Source organism: Choloepus didactylus, chromosome 22, assembly GCF_015220235.1.
Source record: "Choloepus didactylus isolate mChoDid1 chromosome 22, mChoDid1.pri, whole genome shotgun sequence".
Taxonomy (NCBI): Eukaryota; Metazoa; Chordata; class Mammalia; order Pilosa; family Megalonychidae; genus Choloepus; species Choloepus didactylus.
This window is the reverse complement of record NC_051328.1, coordinates 23,105,314-23,120,985: the sequence shown is the minus strand read 5'-3', so window position 1 is coordinate 23,120,985 and position 15,672 is coordinate 23,105,314. Positions and strand designations below refer to the sequence as shown.

At 36.0% G+C, this 15,672-nt stretch overlaps 2 protein-coding genes across 4 annotated transcripts in view; one reads left to right on the top strand and one right to left on the bottom strand.

Annotated features, from left to right (window-relative positions):
* Nucleotides 1–9,265, top strand: part of ESRP2 (epithelial splicing regulatory protein 2) — a 71,780-nt gene extending 62,515 nt beyond the window's left edge. The window contains exon 17 of the mRNA XM_037815885.1: nucleotides 8,623–9,265. The gene's annotated coding sequence lies outside the window, so the exon portion shown is untranslated. The remainder of the gene's footprint in view (nucleotides 1–8,622) is intronic.
* NFATC3 (nuclear factor of activated T cells 3) overlaps nucleotides 1–15,672 on the bottom strand; it is a 163,622-nt gene that overhangs the window by 53,132 nt on the left and 94,818 nt on the right. For all 3 annotated transcript variants that reach the window (XM_037815881.1, XM_037815883.1, XM_037815882.1), the window contains exons 5-7: nucleotides 10,825–10,997; nucleotides 6,589–6,729; nucleotides 752–807 (exon numbers count right to left, since the gene is read on the bottom strand). In XM_037815881.1, coding sequence (XP_037671809.1) covers nucleotides 752–807; nucleotides 6,589–6,729; nucleotides 10,825–10,997 — 370 coding nt within the window. The remainder of the gene's footprint in view (nucleotides 1–751; nucleotides 808–6,588; nucleotides 6,730–10,824; nucleotides 10,998–15,672) is intronic.

Below are 15,672 nucleotides of genomic sequence, written 5' to 3'. Positions count from 1 at the left end.
AACAATCGTACATCCTACATACTTTGACCTACTGAATATTATATGTTGCTGTATATCTTAGCTGAAGTCTACTCTGGTTATTACCACATTTAATATTTGTCAAAGTGTATTACAGTTTAAATTTATCTTAAATTTTATGTTTAAAATGTTCTGTAAACTGCCAATACACAAAATCTGTATCCATATTAAAAATAATTTTATAAAGGCAGGGTGAAAACCTTTAGACCTAATTTCTCCTGGTGTTTGCGGAGCACTGTGGGAAGTGGTATTTCCCTACTCAGAGAAAATTTTGCCTTCTTTCCACTCAGATCTAAGTGTGGATCCCTAGAAGCTTAATAAAGTAGCTAAGGAGTTAGGAATAGTGTATTAAGTTAAGTACACAAACACCTGCACATGTCCTCCTACTGTCTTCTGTCCACTATATATGTTCTTTACTGAATGTTTGATTTCTTCACTGAATTTAGAGAAATAAATTAATAATAATTGCAATACGAACTTTCTGACAGTCTTCTTTCACTTCTCATGTCTCCTTTCAAATACACAAAAAAGGAAGAAAGACATCAATTGTTTATCTTTCCTAAACTTTAATTTTAATATCAGGAAAGCATCTCTTTAAATATTCTAAAAATTCTAATTTACTTTCCTATTATTCATTGGATAAATGACTCCTTATCTGTATCATACAGAAAATTACCCAATTTCCTCATTAAACTTCTTAAATATTTCTCAAGAAAGAAAGTAAATTTCTCACCCCTTGACATTTTTCCCTGATTATTCTCCCTTCTACCTCCCATTGAGGTCGTCCATCTATCAAGAGAAACAATTTACAGTTAAAAGCACTTCAAGTCACAAAGAATATAAACAAAATCTAATATATGTTAGTGTCAAAAACTTATTGGTAAAGGTAATGTTTTTCTCATCGACTTCCATTATGAAAATAAAATGTGAACCCATGGGAAAACAATGGAGAGAAAGATCTTGGGCTGCCCGTTACCAGGTCCCACAGAGTTCATTTTACCCAACACCCAAGTGATATTTGAAAGCCCCCAACCAAATGGTGTCCTCCTGTCTATATACCTCAAGTGATGGGAAACACATCCTCATCAGTTAAACCATTCTGTCTTTGGACAATAATTACTGCTGGAAAGGTCTTCATGACACATAAAACTTGTCTCCTTATAGTACCCAATCAGTGGTCTAGGTACTATTCCTTGTGGCCACCAAACAAAGTGTGAGTTTATTTCCATTAGACAATATTTTAGATGTTAGACAGCACTTATCGTGTTTGCCAAGCCTCCTCCTCTCTTGGCTAGCATCCTCAGTACCACATCTATCCCTTACCCAATATTTGAGCCCCTCACCTTTCCGTCACTCTTCCTGGTCACTCACATGCTCCTCCAAGGAGACCATCTCTCTCCAAATGCATCAGGCCCTGGACTGAATAGTCCATGTGAGAAATGACCCAGTACGGTCGAGAGTGACTGAGACTTTCACCACCCTATGTGGAGAGGTTATGTCTCTATAAATGAAAGCTTTCTTGGCAGCTGCATCATGCTGACTCTCTTAATGAGATGCAGCCAACAAGTGTCCCTTGGTCTGCCACAATTCCCATTGCAAGCTTGAGTTCTCACACTATACATTTATGCAGCTGGGGTTTGTTTGTTTGTTTTTCTCCCCAATCCTTGTAATGTTAATTTATTCCTACTAAACTTCATTCTGTTGGATCACTTAGCTTATCAAGATCTTTTTAAATCCTGCTGGTCATCTAAAGTATTTACTAGCCTTTCCTGATTTGTGTCAAGAAAATCTGGCCAGCATGCTTTCTGTCTGTTCATCTAAGTGATTCACATTCAGCTGGGAAGAGCCCCCCCCCCACCTTCTACTAAAGGTCTCAGTCCAGAATAATGGGCAGTTATTCAAAAAGCATTCTTTTGATGTCACAGGCATTAACCCAGTGACTAACCCATACAAGTATCTTCATAGCTACCATGGCTTCTTCATCTAGTTTGTGAAGGTAATAAGAGACTTCACCAAATGTCTTCCAGGTTTTGACTATCATTTTCCAGCCCAGTAACTAGATAATGGTTATCCCTGTTGCATAAGAGATACACAGACAAGTGTTATGACTACTTAGAATTATAGCTTAGTTCAGCAACCATCTGCTGGGTCTCTATGTGCCAGGCCCTCTGAGATGATGGAGATAAAATACCCTGCCTTCAGTCTGTGGATGAAAGGCAAATACACTGTTCATTATAATCAAATGTGGTGGGCAAAATAACTAATAAGGGTATGCTCTGGATGCACCAAGAGTACAGAGGTAGACATCCCTAACCTAGTCTTGGGGTGAGGGAGGGAGACAAGGAAGGCTTCATAGAGGAGCACTTGAGCAGAGGCTCCAAGATAAGATAGAACTCATGTCGGGGAAGGGTGGCTTACACAGAGGAGACAGCATGAAAAAAGGCAAGAAACCACATGATAGGGAACCATAAGCAGCCGTGTGGTAGAGTATGAGACAGGATAGGTAAGAAATGAGGCTGGAAAGAAAAGCAGCCGATTACGGCCTGAGTGTCACTTAAAGGACCTTGAAGAATGGAAGAGAACGCTATAGGTGCTTTTAGAATGGGCATTACATATTCAAAACTGTAATCTCACCTGAGGATCTGGGAAGCTCCAGGTTAAATAAAGGAAATTTTGTAATGGAACAGCCTTATACATATCTATTTTTTTTATTTGGGCACAAAATAATTTTTTACAATGGAAACATCTTGTTTCAGCTAAAATGTGACCTCCAGAGAAAAACATTCTTTAACCACTTGATCTAAATAGTAAACCATTCAGTTACTCTCTATCACATCACCCTCCTACCTCATAGCACTTTTATCTTTTTATTTGTTTACATGTTTATTATCTGCTCTCCCCCACCCATTAGAATATATACTCTCAGAGGAGGCAACCTGAAGGTTTTGTTCACCATTATATCACCAATGCCTAGACCAGTGTTTGTCATTTAACAGCTGCTTCACAAATAACAGAACTGATATTTTAAAATAAATTGTGAAACAGAACTGATATTTCTTAAATATCGGCAGAATATGGGCACAGTTGAGGGGGTTGAAGGGAAGTGAATTTTAAGGGAGAAGAAAACAGATAAGGTCATAGTTTCCAACTCAAGAAGGGCCTGCCATTTTGGGAACCAAATGAGATCAACTGGTTTGTGGAGTCAGACATGTTTTCCTAATTAAAAAATATCAGTGGGACATTCACGTGGCAATGTGGGTACTTTAGAAGTACAGTTTAGAAGTTTAGGAGAAAGGATGAGACTATAGATATATTTTGAAGCTGATAAAATTTCCCAGGAAGAAGGAATATAAGGAAAAGAAAGCTAAATATAGAACCCTGGAAACATCTATATTTAAGGGCCAGAAAAACTGGTAAAAATGATGGGTGGGAATAGGTAAAGGTGTGCTAAGAACCAGATTAGTAAAATTACACAAAAGCCTTGAAAGAAAGGAGTCTCAAGAACGGCAGCTGGTTGTCAAATGGTGCAGGCTGAGAAGCAGCTGCTGTTGGATTTTTAGAAGGCTATGATTTCCATAGAGTAAAAGAGAAAAGACAAAAATGTAAAAGTTAGTAATGAGTAAGGATATGACAGTAAATAACAGATTATTTTTATGAAAGGTTGGATGATAAATGGGAGAGAAATGGAGTGATAGCTTAAGAGGATTAGAATCAAGGGAAAGGGAATGTTCAGGATGAGGAGAGTTGAAGATATTTAACTCTGAAAAAAATAATTCAGAATAAAGAGAGGTGTTAAAATTACAAGAGATGGGTAATAACGGTAATGTATAGCCTTAAATCCTTTTCTAACTAAATGCTTAAAGATGAAAAGATGAAAACAAATTAACAGCTGTTTTGGAAAACAGTTGGCAGTTTCTCAAACAATTAAACAGAGTTACCATATGTTTCAGCAATCCCACTTCAAGGTATATATCCAAGAGAAATGAAAACATATGTCCACACAGAAACTTGCACATGAATGTTTACAGCAGCATTACTCATAATAACCAAAAGGAGGAAACAACCCAAATGTCATCAACAGACTAAAGGATAAACAAAATTAGTATATCCATACAATGAAATATTATTCAGTCATAAAAAGGAATGAAGTACTGACATATACTACAACATACATGAACCTTGAAAACACTGTGCTAAGTGAAAGAAGCCAGTCACAAAACACTACATACTATATGATTTCTTTCATAGGAAAAATTCAGAAAAGGGAAATCTATAGACACAGAAAGTAGATTAGCGATTGCTTAGGACTGGGGTATCTGGGGGTGGAGAGGAGCCAAAATGGATGGATTAGAGGATGACAGCTAAAACGGATGGGTTTTTTTTGTTTGTTTGCTTGTTTTTGAGGTGATGAAAAGGGTCTAAAATTGACGGTGGGGATGGTTGCACACATTTGTGAATATACTAAGAACCACTGAACTGTACTCTTAAGAGAGTTATATGCTATGGGAATTATATTAAAGCTGTTTTAAAAAAGTGAAAGGATGAACGCAAATGAACTAAGAATTTAAGTTAATACCATCACCAGCTCCATCCTCCCAAAAAAAAGTAAAAAGAAAGAAATAATACAGAAATGAGTGGAACAGAAAACAATGCTACAATTGAAAGGATCAATAAAGTCAACAACTCTGGAAAAATTGATTACAAAAAAACAGAGATGGCACAAATAAATAATAACAGGAATTTAAAAGATGTAGAAAGATTAGTATGAACAAATTAATGTTAATAAATGTGGAAACTTAAGTGAAATGAACAAAATTCTGGAAAAATATAAATTATCAAAACTAAAGAAAAAATAAACTTGAGTGGTCCTTTAACCATGAATGGAATTATGCCAGGAGATAACAGTGCCTCACAAAGACAGACTCCAGCTCAGAAGATGTCAGAGGTTTCTGCCACAAATTCAAGGGCAGGCAAGACTACAACACAGACACTTTTGAGGACTGGAAAAGACGGGGCACTCCTCAATTCACTTTGATGCCCAGAATACAGAAAGAATTCCTAATGGTCAATAAGAAAATGACAAATAATGCAATGGAAAAAAAATGGGCAAAGACACAAACAGGTATTTCACACAAAAAAAGGGAAACATGAACAGCCCAAAACAACCTCAAAAGAAATAAGGGAAATTCAAACCAAAAGCTCAAGATATCACTTTATACCTACTGGAGTAACAAAACATAAAAACTATGACATTCTTGCCTTTGTCCACCAGATAAAAAAAACGAGAACATTCATAGCAGCATTGTTGGCTATTATTCATCAGTGTCAGAAACTAGACTCAGCCCAATTACCCAGAGAATGGATAATAAATTGTGGCACACACTGTATAGCAGTGAAAGTGAAAGACCTTCAACTACATAGATCAATGTGATCATTCTAAAAACCATCAATGTTGATCTTTGAAAACAGCTGTTTCCAGAAATATACATGCAACATTCTATAAAATCCAAAAAGACAGGGAAGAAACAATACTTATATAACTACAAAGAGAAAGGGTTGATTCAGGAGAGGGATCTGTTTGCAAAGGGGCACCAAGAAGCCTTCAACGATTGTGTTTTACTTCTTAAACTGGGTAGTAGGTATATGAGTATTGGTTATAAGATTCTTATAAGAATTTTTATAAGTTTAAAAATACAAGAGAGGGAATAATTGACTGAAAAATATTTTAAATATGCTCAGTAAGTGACAGGATCAAATACCCTGAAAGACAAAGGAATTCTTTACTTTTTTAAAATTGAGATATAATTCACATACCTTAAAATTCACCATTAAAGTACACAATTCAGAGATGTTTAGTATATTCACAGAGTTGTGCAACCATTCACACTATCTAAAAATCCAGAACATTTTCATCACCCCCCAAAAGAAACCCTTTACCTGTTAAAACAGCCACTTCCCACTGCTCCCTTCTCCCAGCTGCTGGTAACACTTATCTGTTACCCATCTTTATGGATTGGCCTCTTCTGGATATTTTATATAAATGGAACCATACAAGATATGGCATTTTTTTGCCTGGCTTCTTTCACTTGGTATAGTTTTCAAAGTTCACCCATGTTATAGCAAGAATTAATACTTTATTCTTTTTATAGCTGAATAATATTCTGCTATATGAATATATACACATTTAAAATAAAAAAATTTTAAAATTTTATTTATCCATTCCTCAGTTGGTAAGCATTCAGGCTGTTTCACTTTTTGGGTATTATGAATAATGCTGCTATGAACAATTATGTACAAGTTTCTATGTGGACATGTGTTCTCAATTCTACTGGGTATATACGCAGGAATAAAATTGTTGGGAGAGTCATCTACTTCTGAGACATTCTTAAGGAATAGTTAACATTTATACAAAAAGTTAATACATTTATTTACAATAAAATCTACATAAAGGGTGACTGTAGCTTTAGGGAAACTATTTTCTGTTTCATGCTACTGAAAAATCTAAATGATTTATTTCATCCTCTTGCCCCTCAGTTAGAAGTCAATCACCTGAAATCTTATATTAGTTACCTTGTCCTTTTTCAAGAAAAATGATTTTGGATTCTGGAAGAAAATTAGATCCAGTCACAATCATTTCATGACCTCCATTTACAGAACAACTGTTGATACTGTATTTCTCAATATGAGGAAGTTCTTGAGCAGACCGCTGGGCTGTTTTGTTTTTTAATAAGTTGAGAAGAAACAAAATATTAGTTTATAATCTTTCATACATAAACAACAGATTCAAACTATAAAATACAAAAAAGCAAACTCTGGGATTAATTTCGTCAATTAGATTGAGTAATATTTTCCTATTTTAACAAAAAGATGAATTATATATTACATTCATCATGTAAAACTGTAAAGATAATTTAGTTGTATTATCTACTTTCACAATATTTGGTCTGTAAAATCATTCAGGCTTCTAAAATTCAAGACAATGGTGACAATTAATACCCATTAAAATAACTAAGTTGTACAGAAAATATTCCTTAGATGTATGTAATTTCTAAATTAGTTTCTTAGACTACAGCTGCAAAAAAAAATAGACTAATAAAGAGAAATTAACTAACTTCCATGACTTCATAATGATGCCAACACATTAACTTCATCAGTTTTTCTTTTTAGCTTAAGTCTTTAATACATTTCTTCCATACAAATATCTGTCAAAAATTTTAAATCTAACTATAATTACAAAAAGCAAGTAAGTCCAAAGATGTATAATTACATTGCTTTCGACTAACAGAAAAGGTTTTGAAGAACTACTACAGGACAAACACCAAGTAGCCCTTTATCAAGAAAATACCTAGGATCAAGACTTATTTATCCAGCACTGCTGAGACATCAGGATTTCATTTTGGTCTATTTTCTAAATAACTGAAGTATACTTTATGTACACATTTCAATACTGAAAATTTTTTTTAATGTAAGTGTCTATATAGCACATTTCTCTGCCTTACCAGAGTACATGGAAGGCTTAATGTCTTTGAGCTTTTATTTAAATTATCAACTTTTATAATCAGTGTCCTTGGTGCCATCATTCTCTGATAGTGACTGGATCCAAGTTGCTATATTTTCTGGAGATCCTTTTTCTGCACCACTCCCACCCCCACCCATATTGCTAGAGCTTCAAGCTGTAGTACATTTCTTTTCTTTTTTTAGCTAGTTGGTCAATAAGTTTATTGTCTTTATCTGAAAAATCTTCACAGAATATTCTCAGCAGCCCTCTACCGAGCTCTGAGGAAGCTTGCCTTCTTCTGAGCTACCCAATCTTTCTTCTCTGCAAGAGTCACCTTGGGACAGTTCTTCCTCTCCTTTTAAACTTCTTTCTTAGGCTTCTTCTCATAGAATGAATTCTCTCATATAGCAGCATGAGCTTTCTTGTACATCTCCTCTATCATGCCTGGAGTTATGCTGAGCTTTATGTATCAAGAGAATTGTTTCTTGTAAGCATCTTCATCTTCCTCTATTAGGTACTGCACATAAACCAAATGTTCTGACACATGATGATCTTCCAATATACTTCTGTACTGAATTCCTTGCTTTCTGAATCATAACCAGAGAATCACTTGGTACTGTGAGAGATGGACAAGCCTTCACCGACAGCTCCCTTCAGAAACCCCAAAACTACTTCCAGTGGCAGTACTGGCAAGGCCTGCATCCAAATACCAGGTGAAGGCACCAGGTTGACCATTAATAATTTTCACATTATAATCATTTTCAGTTATCTCAACTTGGCCTTCATAGATCCTGTCCATGCCAAACCTACTGAGAAACCCGCAAGCTAAAGCAGGCCAGTACAATATGCCACAGCATAATTTGTCAGGCCAGTCTTCACACCATACTTTGGGAGTTTGTAAGCAAAAGCAGCGCAGACTATCATATCCCCTTCTCTATGGGCATAAACAAGCTGACAAACAATATCTCTGTTAGTTATATGAACCATCATACTGTTTTTGGGTGTGCTGTACTTATTTTTATCCTGGGTTACCAAGCGTTTATGAGCATAGTAATAAGTTTTACTGTCATCGTCTTCTAAATTTCACTTGGTATTTCTTTAAACAGGCCTTATTCATGACCACTTCAACACATCCATCCTGCAGAACAGAGATGGCTTGCCATGGACCTGCTGGCCAAGGAGTGCAATGGGGAAAAAAAGTATAGTACATTCCTTTTAATTGCTTAGGTTCTCTAATGGCTTCTTCTTGTCAAATGACTAGATACCTACAGTTCTCCTTGATTAAAAAAAAAAAGGTGCTGACTATGCTTTCTTCTTTACATTTGGGAGATTGGTTTACTTGTAGTCCTAACACTTGGGTAGAAAACTGGAGACTCTGAAGATTAGATGTGTTTTGTTTGGCATTTTAAAAGACATTTAAACTTGAATGTCTTTAGGAGAACATGCACTCACAGTTCACCATGGTTCCTGTCTCTCCCAGCTATTTAATACCTAGCCACAAAAGATATTTGAGTTGGGACTCCTGCCCCAAAGAGAATATTAAAACAGACCCTTTCATAGGGGATGGGTCTGGGATTTAGGATCACACCACCACTAGGGAAGTACTGGGCACCAAACTAGATCTCAGAAAATACTTATGTCCCTACTGTTCCAAAGAGCTCACAGGGAGGGGGCATGAAAATAAGCAATGACTGCTCTAGAGAACAGCCCAATTCAAGTTTTATAAGTTTATGGGGAAAGCAGGCAACTATGGGAACATTCTAAATAATATAGTAAAAACGTATTCAAGAAATGACACAACTATCCTAGAATATTTTGCATGTGTTAAAATAGTATTTTTGAGGAATATTTAAAGATATGGAAGAGTGCCCATGATAGTATAATAATTGAATATAGCTAAAATGGTATAAAATTGTATCAGGGTAAGCTCAATTTAAAAATACTGTGTGTGTGTGTGTGTTTGTGTAAAGAAAATCCAATAAAAGTTAATAGTGATTATCTCTGGGTAGTGATATTATAGAAGATGTTAATATCACTTTTGGTACCATTCTGAATTTTCTATATTCTCAACGATAACCACATATTAATTTTTATAAAGACAAAGAAAAATTTAAAATCATTTTGGAATAACTTAATCTCAAAAATTCAAGTTATTCTGTGTACTTGAATTACTATGCTTTTTTAAAAAATTGAGACATATATACTTACATAGGCAAAGAACACTGGAAAGATAAGTAAGAAGCTGACAATGATACTTGTTTTTAAGGAGGGGAACTGGATGTCTTAGAAATGTGTTTTCTACTCTACACCCTTTTATTCTTTTTGAATTTTGTACCATGTACCTGTATTACCTACTAAAATTAATATAAAGATTATTTTTGCAGTGAATTCTAGTACCATGGATTTTCCAGAGTTGGTTGGGAAATGATAAAATATTACTCCAACTCAGCAAACAAGAAAGCTTATACAGTAGGTGTGATCCCAAATTAAGAAGAATGCTTGTGGTTAACAGGAAGTAAAATAGTAAATATAATTAAAAGAGTACTCAAGAGACCTGTGTTCTAGGCACAGCTCTGTCACCAACAAGCAAGTAACCTTGGATAGAAACTTGAGATATCTGTCCCTCAGTTTTCTCCTATGTAAAATTAAGGCATGGAATTAGAACATTTCTAAGACTATGCCCTAAAGATCTAAACACAAGTCTCAATATTTCAGTCATACAAGCTAACTTGTGCCCAAGGTCCACAGTCCTCCAGCGCTTGAGTAGATATAGGTTATAGGACATTTTCTACTATCTTGCCTTTGGAAATGAGGGACAAAAGCATTCACTTTCTCAATCTGATGTAAATAATTTTATGACCAAAAAAACTCCTTAAGTCCTTATTTAGCTGAGAGCTCAGCTCACAGAGATGGGCCTCTTCCAACATCAAAGCTGGTATTTTAATGAAACAAAGACAACCAAGTGATACTTAAAGCATCAGAATCAGAGCTCATGATTTGGTTATCAGATGCCATCAAGCCCACCTTCCTCATGCACAGATTAAGAAAATTACGGTCAAGAGAATCTGTCAATAGTCACACAGGTTCATAGGGGCAATTTACAGTGAGAAGTCATCCTTGATTCCAAAATCAGTACTCTTTCCACCTAACCTTGTTAGCTCATTTCCATATAAGAAAATCACACCATTTATCCAGACTTCATGCCTCAGTTTACACTTCTGATCCAAATATTAAATTATAAGCAAAACAGAAAATTATATTATATTATAAACAAAATCTTGAAAAAACATTATCATATGCACACTTACAGCACTCAATAGGTATAGAAGCTGCCTGCAGAGAAAGGACTTTTCCATTGGGCTGTGGGATGTGTACACGAAACACAAGTCGTACTCTAGTATTCTTTCTTCCGATATCAGTCTCTCCTTTTCGAAGTTCTATATCTGAATTTCGGAGTTTCAAAATACCTGCACAGTCAATACTAGGAGAAAAATATTAAAAGTTTATTAAAAAAAAAAAAGTTTATTTGCTTATTGGAAACCAGTGACTCTAAAGAACTCAACTACATACATATTGCTAATTTGGCAGGGAAGAACTATCACACTAAAATCAAGTCAAAAAAAGAATATGTATGATTGCTATTCTATGCTACTCAAATTTGGGGATTCAAAATATTTTGGTATGACCAAATCATAATAGTAAGTGCGGTAGATTGCCTAACAAAGATGACTGTCAATAATTCCTCCATATTCCTGTACTCATGTGCTGCTCATTTCCATTTAAAAAAATCACACCATCTTGAGCCCAGCCAATCCAAAAAATCATTAGAAATAATCAACATTTATTGCTTTAAACATCATTAAATTTTGGAGTGGTCTGTTACACAGAACTAGACAATTGAAACAGAGTAAAAAGACCATTTCATACTAGACATGTAACTAGGTCAGAAAAAACTCATTTGCAGGACTACAGATAAGTCATCATTAGCATAACTAGACTCTTATAGTAATACGCTTATTAAGAAAAATAATGCATCAGGTGAAGATTCTTACATTTAGATTTTGCATTTAATGTCTAACATTTCATTATATTCAACATGTATTACTAAGTATGGCTGCTTAATGCACAACCATGGTAGGAAACAACAATAACCACAAAACATCTTTGTTATTCACATACTGGAAGAATAAAATTAAGTGGGCAACTAATGAGCAAATATTCTAGTTAATTCAAAGTTTATTCTCTCTTATGGCTTTCTTTATTGTTCATCCTTTTATTTTATCTACCAATAGTTTCAATCCTAAAGCTCATTGCTCAGAAGATGCAGAAATCTCCCTGAAGTACAGCATATTATGGAACTAGGTTATCAAGAAAAGAACCAGGAAAGCATAGGAAAAGAATGACAAAAGAAATTTTTAAACTCCTCAAATATTTTAAACCTCATAAAGGCACATGGAGAAAAAGAATATGGAAATGAAACAATTTCAAAAACAACCATTTGCCATTTATGGATAAAAAGGATTATACCTAATTAATAACAGCAATTGTACTTCAGCTTAAAACAGTATGGATCAAATTACACCAACTCAGTAATTATTCACATTAATACACCAACATGGGTCTTCTGGGGAAATACCAGAGATCATTGTCCTCTTTAATGGTGTTGAGCAAAGGTATTTTAGCAAGGGTCTAAGTTTCTAGTAAAGATTTGGAATAAGAGTATCAGAAATGATAATCTTAAAACTCTGGCTAATAAAAGATGGAAGCTATTTCATTGTCCATCAACTGATGAATGGATAAATAAAATACAATATATACATACAATGGAATGTTATTCGGCCATAGAAAGGGATGAAGTTCTGACACATGCAACAACATGGATGAACCCTAAAGACGTTGCGTGAAATAGGCCAGACATAAAAGGGACAGATATAGTATGCTCTTACTGATATAAAATAATTAGAATAAGCAAATTCAGAGAATCAGAAACTAGAATAAAGGTTACCAGGGGCTGGGGTGGGGGTAGGGAAGGGCAGTTACTACTTTAATTGTACAGAGTTTCTATTTGGGTTGACTGTTAAGTTTTGGTAATGGATGGTGGTGATGGTAGCTCAACACTGTGAACATAATTAACAGCAGTGAATTATATATTTGAATGTGATAATAATGGGAAATTTTAGGTTGTATAAATGTTACTAGAATAAAAATTTTTAAAAACACAACAAACTTAGGACTGTACAACACAGTGAACCCTATTGTAAACCATGGACTACAGTTAATAGCATAATTATAAAAATATTCTCTCATGAAACCTAACAAACATATCACACTAATGCAAGGAGTTAATAATAGAGTGGTACATGAGAATTCTGTATTTTTTGCACAATTTTTCTGTAAACTTACATTTTCTCTAAAAAAATAAATTAAAATATGGTTATGAAATGCAAAGAAACAAAAAAAAACACAAACAAAAATCTACATAGGTAACAATGAAAATAACTATTAAATTCTGTTTAACACTACAGCTATCTTTTTAAAAAAGCCAACAAACTATAACTATATTTTAGATTAGGGTGTAGAACTGTCACATCCATATCCATACAGTTCTTTTGGGGGCAGGGGGAGCAACCAAAAGTTTTATTGTTGGGTGCTACAAACTCACAAAGACTGGCTAATGGCATTGATTCATTTGCTTATCACATAAATGATTTTTAAAGAATAGCATCCAACATACGAGGACCTGGTGGAGTTCCTACAAATGTATGGGGTTGGGGGGAGCCCCTAAGCATATCCACACAGTTTTAAAACAGGGAATAGTTACAAGTAGGTAAGGCAGTGAATACTGGCATCCTGTAAAGAACCTTGTAGGATGGCTCTAAGGCTTACGGGGTAGTGCACTGGTCTTTGAATAAAGAGTATTATACATTCAAAATAGATTAGCCTGTGGGTTAATCAACACAAGGGGAATATCTACCCATCTCTCACCACCTTAATGCCTTTAAAGAATAGTTATGCCATTAAATACATGCTTCAGACTCACTTATTCATTAATTATTTTGAACAATGGTCTTGTCAGTCAAGAATTTTATATCTTCCACTGTCTGAAACTATACCACATTCGCTCATTGTTTTTCAATTATTGGAGTTAGTTACTGGGTAAAAAAGGTTCCTTCAGCACTACCTGCCATTATTTACACTACACGGAAAAAGTTTCTTAGGTTTCGGTAACTACTTGCCCAAAGTCCCCATATGCAATCTTTTCTCAACCTTTGCAGTCTATAGAATTTCTGTTCCCCCATCTAACAGTACAGGCAGATAAAATGGCCAGGGAAGCTTCAGGTATGTATGTGCCAGGGTGGGGCAAGGGGGTCTAGCTGCTTGCTCTAAGTCATAATGGTATTTTTGCAGCTTTGTGCTTTCTGGTCTGATACAGGCAGTACATGCTAGGTCTGGTCAAGAAGAGCACTCAAGACTTAAATCTCATCTGTTACAACTGTTTTTGCTTTAGCCTGGGATGGATACTACTGCTACTTTAAGAAAGATCTATACTGTAGGTTGAAGTAACTTTTGTAACAGAACTCAGTATAAATTTCACACACCTACCTGGTTGTGGTAGATGAACAGCTGCCCACTCAATATCCTTTCTTCCCTTCTTCCTTAGTAACAGGTCCCTATATTGTTAAAGGTGGTAATGTCCGCAAGTAAAAAACACCATATCCATGTCTTCCTTACATATAAGAATGGTCAATGAGATGTGTGTTGGGTAGGTTTCAGGGAAAAGTTCTTTAAAGGGACTGACTCAGACAGAAATTCTCTTTTATTTTTCCTCCCACCCCTTGCTCCTTCTGCCTTCTTGTAATATGGTTGTAATGGTAAGAGCTCCCATAGCCATTTTGAATCATGAAACAAGCTTGAGAATGGAAAGCACATGCCAAAGAGAGTAGAAAAGAAAAAGAGAAGGTGCTTGGGGCCCCAATGACATATGAAGCCACCAGGGTAGACCTAAAATGTCTCTGTATATTTCTTTCATGTGATAAAAAAATGAAATCTAGATAGAGAGGAGTAGAAGTTAGTCCCCCTGGAACAACTAATAAACAACCAAGAACAACGTAAATAATCTGGAATAACTGCCAGGTTACAATCATGACTGTCCACACATCGTATACCAACCTAGATTGGGAGGAATGCCTGAGATCGCAGCATAAAATTTCTAAGTGAAAACTGTGGACCCAAGCCTGGAGCCCCCTCCCCACTTGGCAGCCCAAACTGCAAAACCTTGCTTAGCAGAAAGTAGCACTCTCTGAACAAGCAAATATACCTCAGTTCAGCTTCAACTGGGGTTTTAATTAACAAATATGGACTGCTCAATACAAGCTACGAATCCCCAGCAAGCAAAAAGAGGCTTTTGGTGACAACATCCTTGGAGAGCCGGAGGACTTCTCTGTTCCAGGAGGGGGAGCCCAGGGGACCAGGTGCTATCTCTGGCCAATGGGTGAAAATGGGGGGGCTGCGGACCAGCCCCAAAGCGGGGCTTTCTGTCCCTTTTTCCCTCTCTTAACATGAGCAGCTCAGTCGAGAAAGCCTCAGCTGTTTTCAGTTCGCAGCACTCTGACCCAGACAAGGGTGGAGATAGCAAAGTCAGAGAGACAAACAACCTATTTAAATGCAGATGATAACTCCCTAGAGGGTGTGTCTTCCCTAAGAGGAAGAAGGTGGTGCCAAGCTCTACCACCCACCTTCCATTCAGAACCAGACCCCAGAGCCTGGGGGAAAACAGACAAAACAGAAACTAAGCGGGCCTCGCCTCCTTACACTAGTCAGGAGCAACAGGCTGACAGGTGCCATCTGCTGGGCAGGTAAGGAAAAGCACAGCGGCTTCAGGTCTCACAGCGTGTGTCAATCTTCTAAGACACACCCTCAGGGAAATGTGATATTGAATATTTCCTCCTTCTGAGACCTGAGTCCATTCTGGTCTAGGAAAACCTGATTGGGGTACCCAAAATTACCAGATGCCTAAACAACAGAAAACTACAACCTACACTAAGAAAAACGAAGTTATGGCCCAGTCAAAGGAACAAACTTACATTTCAACTGAGCTACAGGAATCAAAACTAATGCTAAATCAATTCAAAAAGTTTAGGGAAGATATGGCAAAA